The 18,857-nt window shown below is 31.7% G+C and overlaps 2 protein-coding genes across 2 annotated transcripts in view; one reads left to right on the top strand and one right to left on the bottom strand.

The window, feature by feature from the left end:
* Positions 1–1,570, top strand: part of LOC148233649 (uncharacterized) — a 38,332-nt gene extending 36,762 nt beyond the window's left edge. Inside the window, exons 3-5 of the mRNA XM_088188555.1 lie at positions 284–444; positions 519–758; positions 1,071–1,570. Coding sequence (XP_088044681.1) covers positions 284–444; positions 519–758; positions 1,071–1,229 — 560 coding nt within the window. The 3' untranslated portion in view covers positions 1,230–1,570. The remainder of the gene's footprint in view (positions 1–283; positions 445–518; positions 759–1,070) is intronic.
* Positions 1,571–3,210: 1,640 nt separating this feature from the next.
* Hydr2 (abhydrolase domain-containing protein 2) overlaps positions 3,211–18,857 on the bottom strand; it is a 42,631-nt gene continuing 26,984 nt past the window's right edge. Inside the window, exons 2-7 of the mRNA XM_088188554.1 lie at positions 9,414–9,586; positions 9,165–9,332; positions 7,553–7,739; positions 7,034–7,228; positions 5,361–5,515; positions 3,211–5,248 (exon numbers count right to left, since the gene is read on the bottom strand). Coding sequence (XP_088044680.1) covers positions 4,983–5,248; positions 5,361–5,515; positions 7,034–7,228; positions 7,553–7,739; positions 9,165–9,332; positions 9,414–9,586 — 1,144 coding nt within the window. The 3' untranslated portion in view covers positions 3,211–4,982. The remainder of the gene's footprint in view (positions 5,249–5,360; positions 5,516–7,033; positions 7,229–7,552; positions 7,740–9,164; positions 9,333–9,413; positions 9,587–18,857) is intronic.

The following is an 18,857-nucleotide window of genomic DNA, read 5'->3' as shown; positions in this document are numbered from 1 at the left end:
AATGTTTTAATTTGTATTATTTTAATGTATAATACACAAATAATAGTTTTAAAGAAAATGGCAAATATTAGTTTATATACATATATTGAGTGTCTGAAGAGTGATCTAAGTACAGTAGTGCATAATGTTTAAGCTTAGTTATAAAAGTGTTATGTGTTTATGCTTGTGATTATGTAACTGTGAGTTGCATTGCTTTCTCTAGCGACGTTTAATGGTTTATCTATGTTTCAATAAATTTTATTACTACTTTCACATATACTTAAATCACATTTTATTTTTTCAGGAGTGAGACATGCAACATATCGTGACGCCCGAGGAGTTGCCCATTCATATTTCTTCAGTTGGGAACACAACCCTACCAGAAGCTTGGAAGTAGACTGGTTGGACGCACGTAACATTTGCAGAAGACATTGCATGGACACCGTTTCGCTTGAAACACCGCAAGTGAGTCGAACATATATAAACAATATCTCAGTAATTAATATCAAATACTTATGGTTTTCTCTTGTCAACTTCAGGAAAATGAATTCATTAAGCAACGCATAACGCGAGGAAACGTACGTTACATCTGGACTTCCGGACGCAAATGTAACTTCGCCGGATGCGACAGGCCAGACTTGCAGCCACCAAATGTGAACGGATGGTTCTGGTCAGGATCTGGAGCTAAAATTGGATCTACCACCCAAAGAAACACCGGAGACTGGAGTGCCACAGGCGGATACGGACAACAACAGCCCGACAACCGTGAAGCTGCTCAAGTAAAATATCTTCTTTTTATTTTTACTGATATGATCTTATATTTCTTTTGAGTCTTAATTCGCACTATAATGCATAGATCAGAAAGTGCTTCTTTGCTGATGAAAGAACTGCCAATATATTTTATTGCTATTTAATTTTATTTATTAAATTTATTTACTATTTTTAAAAAGTAATGTTTTTGCGTTGGAACGTATGAATGGAATAGACTCCATTGATTTATTTTAAGCTTGACGTTATTTCAAAAGAATGAAATGTTTTATAAAGTTTCTTATTATCTCCATATATCTTAATGTATCTTTCACGTTTTTCAGGGAAACGATGAATCTTGCTTGTCGATCCTAAACAACTTCTACAACGACGGAGTCAAATGGCACGATGTCGCCTGCCACCACGTGAAGCCCTTCGTATGCGAAGACAGCGACGAACTCCTCAACTTTGTCCGTTCAAGAAATCAAGGAATCCGTTTGTAAAATAGGCAAAACCAGAAGAGGAATTGGCACGTGGCAAAATTCCATAAGTTATTTATTTACAGACACGACTCTGTTTCGACTAATTCATTCCAAAAAAATAAGTGCGACATTAAATTATTATCATGTTTAATTTATATAGACGAAGAAGACGGACAAAGCATGAAAGTTCAAATATGTATGTATTATGTATTATTTATAATGATATGTAACATCTCCGACTGTAGATTTTACCAAGATGGTTCAAATCACATGTGAATAACTCGATCATAATTTTATTGTAGTATTTAAAGTATTTTTGTAACTTACTTTTACAGTAAAATAAAGGTTAATTTTATAATATTATTTTTATTTTGGATTCAAGTTTCGATTTAAAAAAGTTGACAATTACACAGTGTAAATCTCTAATATTATGATTTTAAACGAAATCGTTTTATGTTCAAAAATATGAAAAAAGTGAAAAAAAAATCATTCTCTCTACTTCAATTTATTGTTTTTCATATTTTTCCATCACATCAACATAAAAGTATTTCAGTGTATAAAAATGTCACATCGCATGAAATTAAATTAAAAAAACACTCGTTTTCGACGACGCCAGCAATCATCAATGATTATACAAAAATATATATTCAGCTTTTCGATATAAAATTATCAACTTTATAAATAAAGTAAGTATACGTTTTCGTACATCTCCACGACGGGATAAACAAATTATAAAAGTCCCGTCGTCGTCGTCGTCGTCATTGTTATGGTAACTTAATTGTGCAAAATAAACTTCCGAGTATATAAGCTCATCATAAAAATATCGACATATCATCTTTATATAATATTATATACAAATATGTGTTATCAAAAAGTGTTTAGTTGGATTCGCACACAAATTTGTATAATACATATAAATCACTTGTGTTTAATTTGACTTCCGAAGATACCATGAATACATCACCTAAACCACAACATCAGATAAATACGCAAACACACTGAAAACAAAGTCATTTAAAGCAGTTAAAAAATTCATCATAATTTCGAATATTATTGTATCATTATACCCTATGAACTGCATAATTTTTATTATAATATATAATAAATAATTTTCTATTCATTTTGAACACATTATTGATAAAAATCACACACATCCTACATAAAACAAGTAATAAAAATGTGCGAATGTTTCACTTGGAATATCTGTTATAGCGTATAAGTAAACTGATGCATTCATGTCTTTGGTTTTAATTGTTTTTCAAACAAAGATGTTGCCAACACACGTTAAAATATACCCTAAATATGGCTAAATGTTAATACTAATTAATATAAAAATATAAATATTAAAAAAAAATTGTGAAATTTGACTGAATATTTTTATACACATCTTTATGTTGCTATATTAAAGCACGGGATTGAATTTAGCACTCCGTCTGATCTAAAATAAACACGTTAATACTCGTATAATATTAATATTTTTAAATCATGCTTTATTCATGAGAAAAATTGAGCTATTAATACTGAAACACCATAGTCTTTCCCGTACAATTAATATATTACAATCTGATAATTTATTAAACAACTAAAATTAATATATATATTTTAAACATAAACGCAGAGTGGAATTTCCGCTTTGAATTCTGTTCGATTTTATAAATCGAACTGTAAAAAATTCACGCATTACACTCGAACAACTATACAATAAGTACGCATACATTGATGAATCGTTTTGATACGCATCGTAAGTAATTTCAAAGGATGTCAAAAAAAAACATATGTTCACATTGTAATGGCGTGGCTATAAAATATGTAACAATATACCTGACTTTGATAATATAGGAACACTGAACAACGATTCTACCGTATTTAAACATATTTGTGTGATATTTAAAATGTAAATTACGTTTAAAAATTATATTATAATATGACTTGAAATATGGATATGTATATTTCAGAGAAATCGGATATAAAACTGTCGTTTTCGTAATTAAATGCGATTAGCTAAATTGTATTTTGTTTTTAATATATCATACATTTATTTACTAATAATTCAATAAGATTACAATTTTCATAAGAATGAATCAACAATGATCTATGTACATCGGTAGATTTTTTTCATACAAGTTTATTATATCAGACCTATTTTTTTTTACTAATAATCAGGCTCGGTTGATCATTTATAAATATAAACAATGCAGAAATGCAGCACCCCTTAAGTTTTAATCTACTCGGGAGTGCTGCAGTTCCGCTCAAAATGAGCCGTTCCACTAATAATTTTATATTAATATATTATATGTAGGTTTTGAATCTTTCACTCGGCACATTCATATTAGATTAAAACTGGATCCTCGACCGTGTCAATCATACTTCACCTTATATAGAAATTACAAGGCATCATTATAATAAATCATCCAACAGCTCGGTATATCTTCAATGTTTAATTTTTGTATAAAAAGCTGAACTAATACTTTCACATAATCTTAGAGTACTTTTGAATAAACGATTTCTGCAGACGTGAACTATTATGTGATTATTCACGAATATTTTAATTTAATTCTTCTGCTCAACAATGAGTCTTCGTTCGTAGTTCGTAAAAACCCTTATTGTTATATTTATATACATAGAACAGAAGGCGGTTCTTCAGAAAGAGTAGACAAATATAACCTCTTTTAATGTAAAAGAGTTTTTTTTTTAAACTTTGTAATAATTATTTTGCAAACCAATAAACATTGGGTCATTAATAATTTCGATTTTTAAACACGCTTAATATATGTTAAGTTTGTACCGACATTTTTCTCAAGATTCTAGAGTGCAACTAAAACAGTAGAACAGATGTAATTCGATAGAGTACAAATTCATATCGGCAGTGGGACGTGGGATGGTTATATCATGAGTAACTAAAGAGTAACTATTTAAAATTTGATTAAGATCGGGCATTATATTTTTATATATGATCCAAAGCATAAGACGATACTAAATATTAAAATATTAAACTTAATTTGGAAAGTATTACATTGGAATAATATTTTTACGGACTTTGGTTAGATAACTGTTTCCAACAGCAGTGGAAACAGTTAGGTACCGAAGAATGTGTGTGAGTTCCCTTGCAGTTGTAGAAAATCAAAAATGTTGAAAATCGCTCCAGAAATCGTCCATAAGACTATTGTGAAAGTAACGTGTTAGCATTTCTAAAAATGTTTCAGGAAACAAGTACAGCCGGGATGACACTGGACCGAGAAGTGGGGCCTAAGTCTTTCATCATTCATAACGAGACATTCTTGGCTGTGTCAATCATACAAATTACAAGGCGTCATATAATCCTACATATATTTTTACTATCAACACCAAAGCGGTTTCACCTACAAAGACACTCAAAGCTTTGGCAATTATTCGCAATAACAAACGGCTTACAGCTTCGTTTTTGCGCACACGTAAAAAAAATTGACCACACGCTTCAACAAATAAAAATTTCTATCGTACACAAAAAAAACGTAAAGGAATGATCATAATAAATAATCAACATTTTACACAAAAAACTGTTTCGAGATTGCCTCGATATATACATATAATAATAAATAATACTGTTTTTAAAACTGAATCATCACTAACGCACTATGTACATTCCTGTAATATAATCAATAACTTACAGCTCGAGACAATATATTTTCAGAAAATATATATGTGTGTATCTATATACATTTCCAAAAAACGTCCAGCACTTGTTAGAAATGTCTCTCACTTTAGCACGTTCAAATACAACTGACGGGCTAACCCTCAAATGGACAACGTCTTTGAGTTGCACTTGGTGTAGCCCCGCTTGTCTTCTTCGCGGTAGTCGTCGTCCAGCAGCATCGATTTGAGATTGCACTCGTCCGAGCGTGGAATGTTGAACTTTTGATGAGAGAGCACTAGTCCTCCGGTTATTGCGACAATGGCCTTGTCTAGCCATGTGACGGGATTGGGATATATGACTCCACCCTCGTAAAAGCCTAAATGACCGCCGTGGGCTAATTCGATATAAGCCATCTTGTCATTGGAAGCTAAAATAAAAATAGAGAAATTTTGAGATTGCATGAAAGTAAATCACTTAAATTGTCAGTGACAGAAAAAATAAATTATACATAGGTAAACATAGCTTAAAAATATAATTACCTGCAATTTCTCTGATCGGAACAAGCAGCGGATCAGGTACCAATGGATCATCTTTCGCATTGATGAAAACCATTGGCGTATTGATATTCTCCAAATAGTTGATACTCGAACTCCAATAATAAAGGTCATTCACTGACATGAAGTTAAAGATTTTCCTACAAATAAATAATTGTTATATTATGAATCAAAGTTAAACAAAAATAATTCCAAATACAGTCCATTAAATTGGCATCGCCCTGGTACTTATTTTTGAGCCAGGACACTTTAAGTACATTTAAAAAATATTTTGATACTAAATATTTCGTATAAAATTTTGTATACCAAATATCGTGAGGATATAAAATATAAAAAAAAATAGGATATAAAATATCGGATATTACGAGAATGCAAAATATATACATATAGCATAAAAAAAGTTGACGAACCCTGATTAGAAACGGAGTATGAGTTACTCGCTTGATAATGTATAAAAATACAGTTTGAATGGCTATTAACGCTATTTATTTCAATTTCAAAAATAATAGAGCTTTATTTTAAATACAATAAGTAGAAAACTTAATACCAGCCATTAAAAAAGTACACAGCTGCATAATATTAACTTGAAAATATGAGTAATTTGTGGAATTTCGGCAATTACAAGGCGAGTCAAGATAATAAGATAAATTTCAAAATAAAAAAGGGTACATGCGCTATAGATACTGCAGTGGTACATCAGAGAAAACATATGTTTTTATAGTTTGTGTAATATTATTAGCATTATGAAAGTTTATATAAAATATAAAACACCATAATTTCAACGAGTAAAAATATGTATTAACTAGTAATTCATTTTTTGATTTTTTTAAATATTTTTTTCATAAACATTTGAATTATCAATATTAAAATATTTATTATTTAAATAGAGAAAAAGTGTGGAGGAGGGGATTAAAAATAAAATACCGCCCTGGGCAGTTTTGCAAAAATTTCACTCAACTCAAAGTTAAAATAAAAATATATAATAACTGTAAATTTGATAATTTACATATAAAATGTATTTTATTTATATTAAAAAAAATATTTATAAAGAAATTTAATAGCATCTTAAACTTCAGTCATCTTCTGCTTATAACAGCTATTAGGGTCAAAGTATTTTTTTATATAATTTATGGTCAAACTGAAAAATACTTTGATCTCTATTCAAGGGAAAAAATAAAGTCGTAATATTTTTAGACATTGTAAAGGAAAATCCCTGAATGTAAACATAATCGTCTATGATGCTGTGTATGCAAGAATACCTCACTAACTGACTTCACAATTAAAAGAACGATATAGCAGAAGGTGATTGCTTCCTAGGAAAAATTGTTACAAAAAAAATACACTACTCTTTTAAAATGAGGGACTGTTAACAATACGACATACACAAATCTCTTCAAAGAACCATCTTTGACTTGCAACCGATTCAAAACTATGTGAACTCTTGAGCATCGCTTTTTTGTTGAACATATGCCACAATTTTTACATATTTTTGGTCCACTCAAAATATTTTATTTAAAAATTTAAAACAAAAAGTAAATAAGGCATGGGATTTTCTCTTCTATTTAATATATGCCATCAAGATCATTGGGATGTAATATTATTTTTTAAATAAGAACGACAGTGCTGACAATCGAACGCTCTAGTTAAATGGAGCATACCTCGTATAAGCTTCATCGAGGTCTGGCAACGTGGCCGCTGACACGATGCTCTGTTCGCTCAATTGGTGATTCTTTCGTAGCTCTTCCGACAGCAGCATGTGCTTGTGACGCGTTATTATATTCCTATAATTGTCCGTCATCGCATACAGATAGACTCTTCTGAAGTTTTGCCAGTTCAACAGATACTTGATAGCGCTAAAAGTGAATTAAAAATTTAAACAACTCGTTCTGTGATATTATATAATGCATAAATGTGACACATAGAAATTAATGAAAATGAATTTTACAATATAAACATCCATTATTCCATTTTATATTTACTAACTTTCAATAGCATCGCATTCGTGTGTCTAATTCAAAGGTGGCTGTTATATGCAAAGTTATAGAGAAATCCGTTATTAATTGTTGAAATTAGTATACAAAAATAAAATTAAACATTTTTTTTTACATTAGTGTAATTTTAATTTAACATTGGACAATGAAAGATTAAAATGAAATTGAGAAAAAATCAATACTCACTCTATTGCATTATATCCCTGACATATGGATATACCACCGATGATATTTGGAGGATGATTCCTGGTTTTCTCACCCAAGTATTTGGTAATCAGATTACCGCCGAGACTGAATCCTACTAAGACTAGTCTGGTAGTTGGATATTTTTCCATCAAGTTGTTGAGCATTGAACCAAAATCGTCGGTATGACCTGAAGAAAAATAACATTCATATTTACAAGAACAGAACTAGTATCGTAATTTATCCAAATATATTAACAGTGTTATTAATAAACAAAAAGACATAAGAAACACATTTATTTGATTTTTTAATGGGACAGATACTTTGAATAATTTAGATTTAATAAATCTGCTTCAATTTGTGAAACACTAGTTCGATTCTTCGCTAAATGTTTACATGGCATAATAACAGCTACTACTTTATCGACATTATAATATTACTATAATATCGATATGTAATATTAAAATGTCGATAAAATAGGTAGCTGTTATTACGTTATGTAAACATTTAGCCAAGAATCAAACCAATGTTTCACAAATAGAAGCAAATTTCCGAAATCTAAACTATTGTGTATCTGTCTCACTAAAAATTGCGAATGGAACATTCGAGTGAAAAATTTATAAGAAAAAAATTAAGATACTTTAATATTATATTACGCAATTTAAATATCTAAGAATCTACAAATAACAATTTGCGCAAATCGATCGATAAAATAAATTACTCAATTGCGGCATGTTCATAATACTCAATTTGAAAAATAATGGATAGTCTAATAATTAAATTCACTAAATGCAAATGGATTGCCACTGCAAAAATTAACCCTGAAAGTTGGTAGCCAGGTAGCATTTGCCCCTAACCCTTCTTGAATTTTGTCAGAAAAATGCATGTCATTTCATAAAATACATACTATGCATCTTAATGAAATTGAAATATTAAAAAAACGACTTTTGCCCCCCTCCCTTGAAAAAGCTATGATAATGACATCCCTGATTCAAATCCATAAATTCTTAGATATATTAAAATAGTTTCGAATGTATACCGTAAATACTTTTTTAAATATATAAATATAGCTATCCTTACAGATATTACTACAGACTTTTATTATGAGAGTATTAGTTAAAGTATATTCAAATCGAATTTTGGTCAATATGAGTGAGCGAAGAAGTCAAAAATTCACGTCCAAATCAATAAAATCGTGTCGTCGCCATCACAGTGGGAACACTCGGTAACGAGCGTTCACACTGCGACGGCACGATTTTATTGCTTTTGACGTGGATTTTTGACTTTTGAGAAGAGATAATTATTTTTTGCGCTCTCCTATTGGTCAAAATTCGATTTAGATGTGCTTCATTCGCTTCAATAATATATCACAATAAAACAGACATTGAGCTTGCTTCTACAATAATATGTGCTAGCAGATACAAATGTTCAATAAAAAATATTTTCAATGGTCAAGTGTTGAAGGATACAATGTAATTAGTAACAAAAAATAGTATTGTATCAACATAATAAGACAATTTTGTACTAAGATGAAATATATGAAAATGGGGAAAATGATAATTTTGATAAGATATATAAGGAGCATTGGAATCTTAGACTTGTAATGGATCCTTACCATAAGTGAAAATCCTATTTCCTGTAACTTGAACACTATTCAAAGCACCAATATGATTGAGTACAGCACATCTGTATCCGTGGTATTGCGAATAATGAACAAATGTTCTTATGTACACACTCTCAGAAGTGTTTCCAATGCCGGGGCAGATGGCAATTGTTATATCATCTGAAAAAAAATACATTAGTTACACCATGCACAAATCAGAGCAAATTTTTTTAATCTAGCTATATCAATAAAGTTAAATACCTTCATGGGGTCCCCCGACAGGCTCGTACAAATCATAGGTGAGAGTGGATTTGTCTGACAGTTTCAGATAAACCCTTCCACCGATCGGCCATGGACACTTGACCCTGCCGATGACGCTGTGCAAAATGGTCTGGACGTGTCCACTGAAGCCCCATAATCTTGTCGGTGTGTATCTGTAAATTAAAAATGTTAATCTTTAATAAATTATTAATTAATGTATGAAAAATTAAAAGTGACTCATATACATAAAAAAGGAAACAAATGTCGAATTTATTAGCACCAGCCGAAGTATTTTTATAAATATGATTCAAACCATATCGAAACATGGTTTTCGTGTAAAGAGATCAGTAGCAATGAATCTACTGTTTTTCCAATTTCGTGACGGAAAATCTCGACATAGGCAAACAAGTAGATGTCATCTAAGCTGATTTTGAAAAGGCCTTTAATATTTCTTTATTTTCTTTAAATTGGAAATGCTTGGGTTATTTCATAAAATGCTTATTTTTTTTAATCATACGTTTCATTAATCATCAATAGGTTCAGTATGGGCAAGTTGTCTGAATGATCGGCATGCTAGAAAAAAATCGCTACATATTTAAATTCATCTCTATATTTTTTTTTAAGTAAAATAGCAGGTTTTGGGAATATTTTTTCTGCTTCGTTAAATAAGCAGTTTCTTAAATTAAATAGTAAAATGTCTCCATGCGTGGCTGAGTGTACTCGAAAGCTTAAGTGAAATAGCTATGTATAACAGAAATATTGTTAAAATCTTCGCTGCTCAACCAAAAGATGTGCAATTAATCGGTTAGATTAAAATAGCAGGCGTCTAACAAAACATCCGTAAAATTCTCACAGCACGGCCAAGCAACTTATTAATACTAACATCATGTTTGTGTAGCCAAATAATTTAAAGTTGTTCTAGAAAATGTCAAATGAACTTTAAAAAAAATGAACGTATAGAACCGGCTGAACATTCCGGCTCGCAAAAAACTAAAATTAATGCATTATAACAAAAAACTAAATTACGCCCAGAGCGAATGTTTCGAAGTGTGCGAATAATTTTCACCACATCTAAAGAGAATGCGTTACATCACTTGATTGATTCAAACTGTAATGAACTACCGATACACGTCATGGGTTCATTGAGATTATTCGCTATATATAATAGATAGTGAAATAAGATAAGTACTATTTCGTCTTATGTTTTGAAATCAACTATTAAACCCGCGGCTGTCTATTAGCAGCACTAGTTATACTAATGTTTGAATATTCTTGTTGCGAATTTTTAACCGTCGAAAACCATGTTTGAGGCATCATGCGGGCCAAACTAGTTTAGAAGATATGACATCACTTTTTGGATACAAGAGCGTGAAGGTGCATATGCATGTATGTAAAGTTCTGTGGTGTGAAAATAAATAGCTAACGAGTTGACCTTAAAAATGCTTCGATTACAATAAATTATAATTCTACTATGATCGTATTCATTGAAAAATCAACGACTAAATAAAAAGTAGTACAACAATTAATTTTTGCACTTCTCCCTCCTGGAAAAAGTTGAAATGACGTCCCTAGAGTAAAGGAAAATTGGCTGTATAGTATCGAAGGAAGGAATAAGAAGGCAGGACACAACCTAGATCATAATGTAATAAGCCATCACACATTAGTTTTCAAATCTGACTCTCGTACTAACACTTAATCGGATTAGTTGCATGATGTAACTTGAGCAATAAGTAAACAAATTTTTCTGCCCTAATCAAAATCCAGAAGTAAGACTTTCGTGGAGTGATCTAATAGAGCAAATCTATATATAAATAGAGTTATGCTTGCAGATTCTCGCGTCTGGTTGATTTAACGTGTGGGTCTGTGGTTTACGTACTAGTACACAAGGCAAATAAACGAGCATCGAGCTAAACAAACAAGACTGCTAGATAATACGATATATTCTCCAAAAATATTTCAGAGATGCGAGAGGCGAAAGTGGAATCCGCGGCGCGTGGCCGCTGGAAAGTCTTTGCTAAACTTTCCTGATTTTTACGGGTCAGATTTTGAATTCAAATTATGCGTATGCTAAGAAATCGAGTTTAGCGCTTTGGGATGAGAACGAAACGTGCTGCATGATGATGTTCGCGATTGCAGAAAGCACGCGCCACCCATTTCCGAGGTTGAACAATTATCTGCATGCTTCGTAGGACACGTGGGCGGCGACAGTGGTGACATATGCAATTTTTAAAGTCTTAAATGCCACCCATGCACTTCAAATGTGCATAATTATCAACGTGACAACCATGTGTTTAGATATAATAATTATTTTTTGTGAGGATATGTGACGTCACTAGTCTACGCCGATAAACTAGAGATGATGGACGACTTGGAAGCCAACATTCGCCGCGTTATTTCCGATATACGACCCCAGCTGCTCTAAAAATTGGACTTTATTCGAGCTAACATAAAATTATCTTTCTAATAAAGTCAATATCATGGCCATTACCACGATTTGTATGTGTTCTATTTCATTTTACACGAGGTTAAATATATATTATCCATTTTTATTTCCCATAAAATTCCTACAAGGTATGCTGGGATATATTATTGTTTATTTTTTAGATTAAATTAAAACCATCGTGATCTAACAGGTTACCCCAATGCGTCACGATGGACGAAAACAAATTTTAAATTTATAAAACAAAAAAAATGTACGTATATATACATAACTAGAACATGATTCCCTCAAGTCGCGTCGACCAGTTGTACTTATGAAAGTATTTATTTTAGTTGTTGGTAGGCAATGCACCCATCAATATGTGCAACTACTGAAAGATGACTGGCTTCCCAAGGTTCAAGAAAAAAAATAAACGAAAGATGTTTTAAAATATAATAGTTAAAAAATCACCAGTTTTATATGGGCACACTGTCACTAGTGGCTTTGTATTTTTTTACTTATTTCTCGAGGGTTATAAACCAATATCACCATTAGTCAAATTTATTACTCTGCAATTAAGTTGACACTACGCAGATTTGAAATAGTAGGTCTGTGGTATTCTATATTTAATACGTCCTTCTCTGAGGAGAACCTCTTTGTCTTCTTTTGATGATCCTAGTGACCTTTCAATGCTATAGTTTTCCTTCCGCAATACATACGTATGTGAATAAAATTCTCCTCGTAGGTATCGCTGTACGACGTTCTTCAATAGCGCAACTCTTATTATAGAATCGATAAGTTAGTTTTCCAGCATCTTTCTCCAGCAACACATTTCATTCGTGTATAGCTGTCTCCTTCTAACACTTATAGGTTAGGAACGTTTAATTTTTTATATGCATTAATTTTAGGTTTTAACCAGTACGTATTTAACGCTTGGCATAGTTTGAAATAATTAGATTTTTTTTATTGCAGTAAAATTCGTGACAGAATTTTTCAACCGTTTCCAAAATTTATATTATTATATTTTTTGATGCATAGCTTTTCTTATATTTTTATAAACTATTACCATTTGCTTCTCTTTAAACATTATAAATCTAACATAAATTAAATTACATAACACAGGTTGTATAACTGCCAATTGAACATAAGGCTGTTCACATAAATTGTCGACAACAATTAATGAAAATTAAGGTCAAACGGTTGAAAAATCGCTCCAGCAATTGCAAGCGACAAGATCTAGCTAGCAGAGGTATCAAATCATACATATGTACATAATTTATAATAACTATAACCAGTTGTGTCTAACTCGAGATATTCATGAAGTGATTTAGTTTTTTATTTCTCTTAGTTTTAAAGTATTTTTTTTTTCATTAAAAGGGAAAGTCTATTGATGTCATTCTGTGTTTGAAAACTACCACGCAAATCTAAACTCCTACCTTGACCGAGATGCTCGCCACTACCAATTTTATTTATCAACTATGCCGAAAATTACCTGCGTTTCTTTTTATAGTTATTAGATATCTAGTTGCAGTGAAAGTCAATCGATCGAAAAAATAGTAATGGCGATTGGCGATCGACAAGTGTGTTTATTGTTTCAGGAAACAACAAAAATAACATAAATTATATTCAGCGACAAATGTGATATACAAAAAAGCGGAATCACTTTCCTGGTCGGCAGACACGAACTACTCGTTATAAATGACATATTACACTTGTACTAATGGCTTGTAAAAGCACACAGCCTACATGTATAGTTTAAGTGATTGATATGTTTAATAATGTATACTGGAATCTATAATCAACTATTTACAGCATGCATGTCAAATTCACATAGTAAACGCTGACCGAATACTTAGATCAAAACGGTACGCAGGGACGTCATTTGAAGGGGCAGCTGGGGGCATTCCCCCCCCCTGAATTTGGCCAGAAACTTGTATGTCTTTCAATGAAATTAAAATATTAAAAAAACGACCATTGACTATAAAACTTTTGCTCCCCCTGGAAAAAGCTGAAATGACATCCCTGATTCTAAACCAGAAATTCCAGGGTTTTCCCTAAGATAAAATCTATCAAATCTATCGCGAAAATATTATAAAAAATGTGACATTTCAGTGAAATCATATTGTAATACATTTTCACTAGTAGATATATATTTTTACCAGTGAAAATATAATTTATCTGGCATGTACTAGCAAAATGATATGATTTCAATTCACGTAGTAATATACATATACATACTTATCATTATTAATTTACATGCGATTTATAAAGTCATATTTTCACTAAAGATATATATTACTACTAGCGAAAATATAATTTAACTGGTGCTAGTGAGATTATATGCTACATTAAAATGGCAATGAAACGCAATTTTACGGTTGCGAAACATCCATTTGCTGTTCAAACCCAAACGTAATGAAAATTTTAAGAGTAATTATAGTTTTAGAATTTTCATTAGGTCCAAAATATAAACTAAACCGAATCATTTCTAAGGAAAAATATGCGAAATAAGTACAGACACATCACGCATATTGCTCAATAGTTGATCTGCACTTCGATTTGAAAATATTTTAAACATATGATAGCTATCCTAACCGATATTTCAACGGACTTCTAATGTGAGATGATTGGTTAAAGTATATTCAAAACGAATTTCGGTCAATAGGAGGGTGCAAAAACAATTATCACTTCTCAGAAGCCAAAAATTCACGTCAAAAGCAATAAAATTGTGTCGGCGCCGTCGCAGTGGGAACGCTCGGTAACGAACTTTTGACGTGGATTTTTGACTTCTGAGAAGGGATGATTGTTTTTTGAGCTCTCCTATTGACCGAAATTCGTTTTGAATATACTTTAACCAATCATCTCACATTAGAAGTCCGTTGTAATATCGGTTAGGATAGCTATCATATGTTTAAAATATTTTCAAATCGAAGTGCAGATCAACTATTGAGCAATATGCGTGATGTGATATGGTAAGTTGTAATATTATTATTTTTATTATTAAATATTTTATCGTAACCTGCCCCTCCCTAGAAAAATCTGAAATGACATCTCTGATGGTACGCGTGTTTGACAATAATGATACTTAAAAAATGGCAACAAATTAAATAGTCAGAATTTAAATAAACAAATCTCTGCCAGAATATTATCAAAAGTCTGGTCATAATTATATTATTAATGGTCAGAATAAATATTAAATTGTTAGAATAAAAATTGCATACGGTCAGAATAAAAATATAGGACTATCAGAATTAAAATATAGGACAATTACGTGAATTAAAAAATATATAATAATATTTATAAATATAAATGGGCAACAAATTGTTTATTTTATAAATATCTTATAAAATATCTCGCACACGCCATAACTGTTGGACAGGTTAGGTGCGAGCGAGCGAGCGAGCGTTCGTAAGAACATTGAGCACCCCATGAATATCTCTCAGCGAATCTATTTAATTGTATGTAGGATGCGATGAACGTAGCGGGAATAACGACAGAGCGGCGGAGAAGTGCACGCTTGGCTTATTATGTTGAAATTTTACAATATTGCGAGCCCAACCAAACAAGTTGGCCCTAAAACACCTTGATAATGACCATGTATTATTATGCTGACCATCTGTCAATATAAACCTGACCTTGACGTTAAAATACAGATCCAATAATATCAATTTTGGCTATTTTTAATGAATACTGATTGAAAAAATCATAATTCTTACTACTTAATATAAATTCTAACCATTCAATATTTATTCTGGTGGACCAAGTAATATAAATTCTAACACAAAAATTATATATTATGTTTTAATACATTGCGTTTTTAGCGAATTTCTCAAATAAATTCTTATCTAAGATTTTTTCCTAAAAGTACAATTAGGGAACAGTTTATTATAAAACTACTACATTAATGCTTCTGACTAACTTACAAAAGACAATTGATAAAAAAATAGTATATGTATACAAAATTAATGTATGTTTTTCTGTATATTTGTTAATATTATAACTATAAACAACTAGGCGTTCCAATTATTTTTTACATAGCTTTTCTTTAAGACCTTGCTCAAAACAAAATTGCATCCGTTTTTTTTAATTGCACTCTAGAATCCTGAAAAGAATATAGTTGCATTTATAATAGGCATAACTAAAATGCCCCCTCTCTATGAACATAGCACAATTTACAAAATTATTTTTCAAATTCAAATTTCTTTTATTCCTTTGCTATCTCTCGTTGTGAAAATGTTTTGGAAAAAATATGTTTTTTATAACTTTAAAGCGTTGTTTTCACCTTACTCTACTTTTTATATTATATTAATTGCTATAATATATCTATGCCTAAATAAATTATTGATTAATAGCCATAATTTAACTCAAGTACAATATTTTCACCAAAGGCAAAACATCTATAGCAAAAAAAACATAGATTAAATAATTATTTCAGCGTTAACTTTTAGCTCCCATCCGTTGTCGAGCACTACATTAAATTTGTATCAAACTTAATCGAGTTTTCTCTTGAATAAAAAAAGTCTCAATATCGTACACGAATCCGCCTCTGTTATTATCGTGTTACTCGAGGCGAAATGGTAAATAAAAAAAAATAAAACAAAAACGAAATCGAATAATACATAGTAATATAAATTGGAGAGAAATTGAGAGTCGATGGTATGAGATAGTATTATATTATAATTTGAACGGAGAAGTTTAAACAATTAAAGCTACATACACGATGAGACGTGTTTTAGCGTATATCTACAAAACGAGGTTAGAGGTTATCGCGTAAATGTGCTAAATTTTTAATAAAAATATCACGACATATTATAGTTATCAAGAAATAAAATTTTATGGCGGTACAACTAGCATAGATGATATTTTATCTAATGTAAACTTATACATTTATCTTTTAGCGATAACGATAATATCGATAGCAAATATTAGTTTCCTTCCCTATATCTATGAAGGTTTAAGGTTCATATTCAAGAATAAAATAATATATTATAGTAGTAATAAAACACTGTTAATCAAAACTAATTCAGAGTAGAAAAGTTTGCCGATAATTTGCGTTGATATGTGTATATACATATATTTAATCAGAAATTTGCGAAAACTAGTTTATGTTTTGTTTGTATTATAAAGAGCTCGAGGGCAATGTGCGCCTTGTGAAGTTACATACTGCGCAGTTTCCGCAAATTGATACCAAATAATAAAAATACTATCTATACTTATTTCACACGAAAGTATGCTGAAATATGAATCTCTACAGCTACATCCACGCGTATACCTAATAAATTAATTGTTGGGTGTCATTACCAGCGCTTGCGTTCCTAATATTTGTGAAGAGTTTTCGTTCCTCAAGAATTATATAACGGCTCAATAATAAATAAAGTAGCATAATGATTAATTCTGAAAAATAAGTACCTAATAGCTTTATCAATAAAAAATAGATGTTATGGCAAATTAAAGGGACAGAATTCATAAATAATCTATCAAACAGAATGTTTGATGATAAGCGTTCAATAAAAATTGTTTCAGAGCTTAAATAATAGCTAGAGAAAGATATATATGCAACACTTACCAACAATTACCAACAATTGTTGCCACTAAAAGTAGTTTCATCATTTGAAATAATGTCTATTCGGCAAAAAAAAAAAACTAAATATTAACTAACCCACATTGTTTGCAATCTAAAATAAACTTAAGTCTATTTATTTTTAAGAGTCAGTGCACAATCACTTCGTTCAACATGTATTCTTAAATTTCCGACCTGTAATTGGTCAACCGCCGTGAGGGATGTGCCGATTGTCGAGACTTACTTTATTGCCGCTTTCACTATGGTTATTGATTTAATTGAGCCCTGTTCCCAACGATCAAGTGTATTTTTATTTCTTCACTGACTCTTGAAAAAAATATAGTGTACAGAAGAGATGTTCCAGAGAAGTCTACAAACCTTCATGCACATTTTATAAAATTACAAAATAGACAACTATTATGAATATAGAACCAAATTTAAGATATTCTAGAAGCACTTTTTTCAACAGTTAAAATTCATAATGGAAACCGTTCATTCAATTACACCCATTTTTGTCGGCGTGTGGTAAGGACGTGACTTTTTGCAACACCTCTAGACCGTAAAACACTTGCAATTGCACAATTGAAACGCGCGAATACACTTCAAATTTATTATAATGCTGATTTTAAATCAGGTCCCTTCCATGAATATCACCTTCGTTGAACTCATCGTCTGAATAAAATACCACCTATTATGAGAATCGTTAGAGACGCCTTATGAATATGAAAAAAGAACTATTGTCTCGAAACGGTCTCGGCCAAGGCTCATCAACCACCGAGCACGTGTCCCATCAAAGATTCAGGCAGGTGAAATTGGTCAGATTGATGTGACCGCAATGCAGCGTCGTCGGTTATGGTGCTGTAAAGCATTTTGCGGGCACGGCCACACAGTTACTCTTGCGAGTCCTACAAAATAAGCCAATTCGCACGACGGGAGATAACGAATGTGAAGCGTAAGACTAGGCTGTCTGAATTACACAAAACGCGCCGGGGGCCAAGGCCAATTTGCGAAATTCAGACTACGCAATGGTTTACGTGCTGCCACCCCGTGGCTGAAAACAGTTTTCTTGGAAACTCGAATATGACCGTTTTGGCACGAAAGGAAATTAATTCTGAAGAAAGAGCAGCGTTTGTGAAACGGAAATTGGGCGTGCGCTTCCTCTCGGATGCATGGTGATAAAAAATTCTCACTAGGCTAATTTCACTTAGAAGCGGTTAGGCGAGCGCAATGTGACATCACTGCAATTTAAATGACGCAAAAAATAGTTAGTGCATCAAATGTAATGCAGGCTGATTTCATTTGACAATAATTTACTCCCAACTTGAGGCACTATAGAGTTCATCCGAATCACCATAAGTATGATAACGCCGACCACCGACGGAGACTTGGAAAATCGAAAAAGCAGCCGCTTCCCTCTTCCCGTCAACTCTGGTCTTTTTCCAATGGGCGGGGGAAGTTGCCCAGT

The sequence above is a fragment of the Plectrocnemia conspersa genome, unplaced genomic scaffold (genome assembly GCF_051122295.1).
Source record: "Plectrocnemia conspersa isolate PC_06_02 unplaced genomic scaffold, ASM5112229v1 ptg000007l, whole genome shotgun sequence".
Lineage (NCBI taxonomy): Eukaryota > Metazoa > Arthropoda > Insecta > Trichoptera > Polycentropodidae > Plectrocnemia > Plectrocnemia conspersa.
Note: the sequence above shows the minus strand (reverse complement) of the source record. Positions and strands in the feature narration are given on the sequence as shown.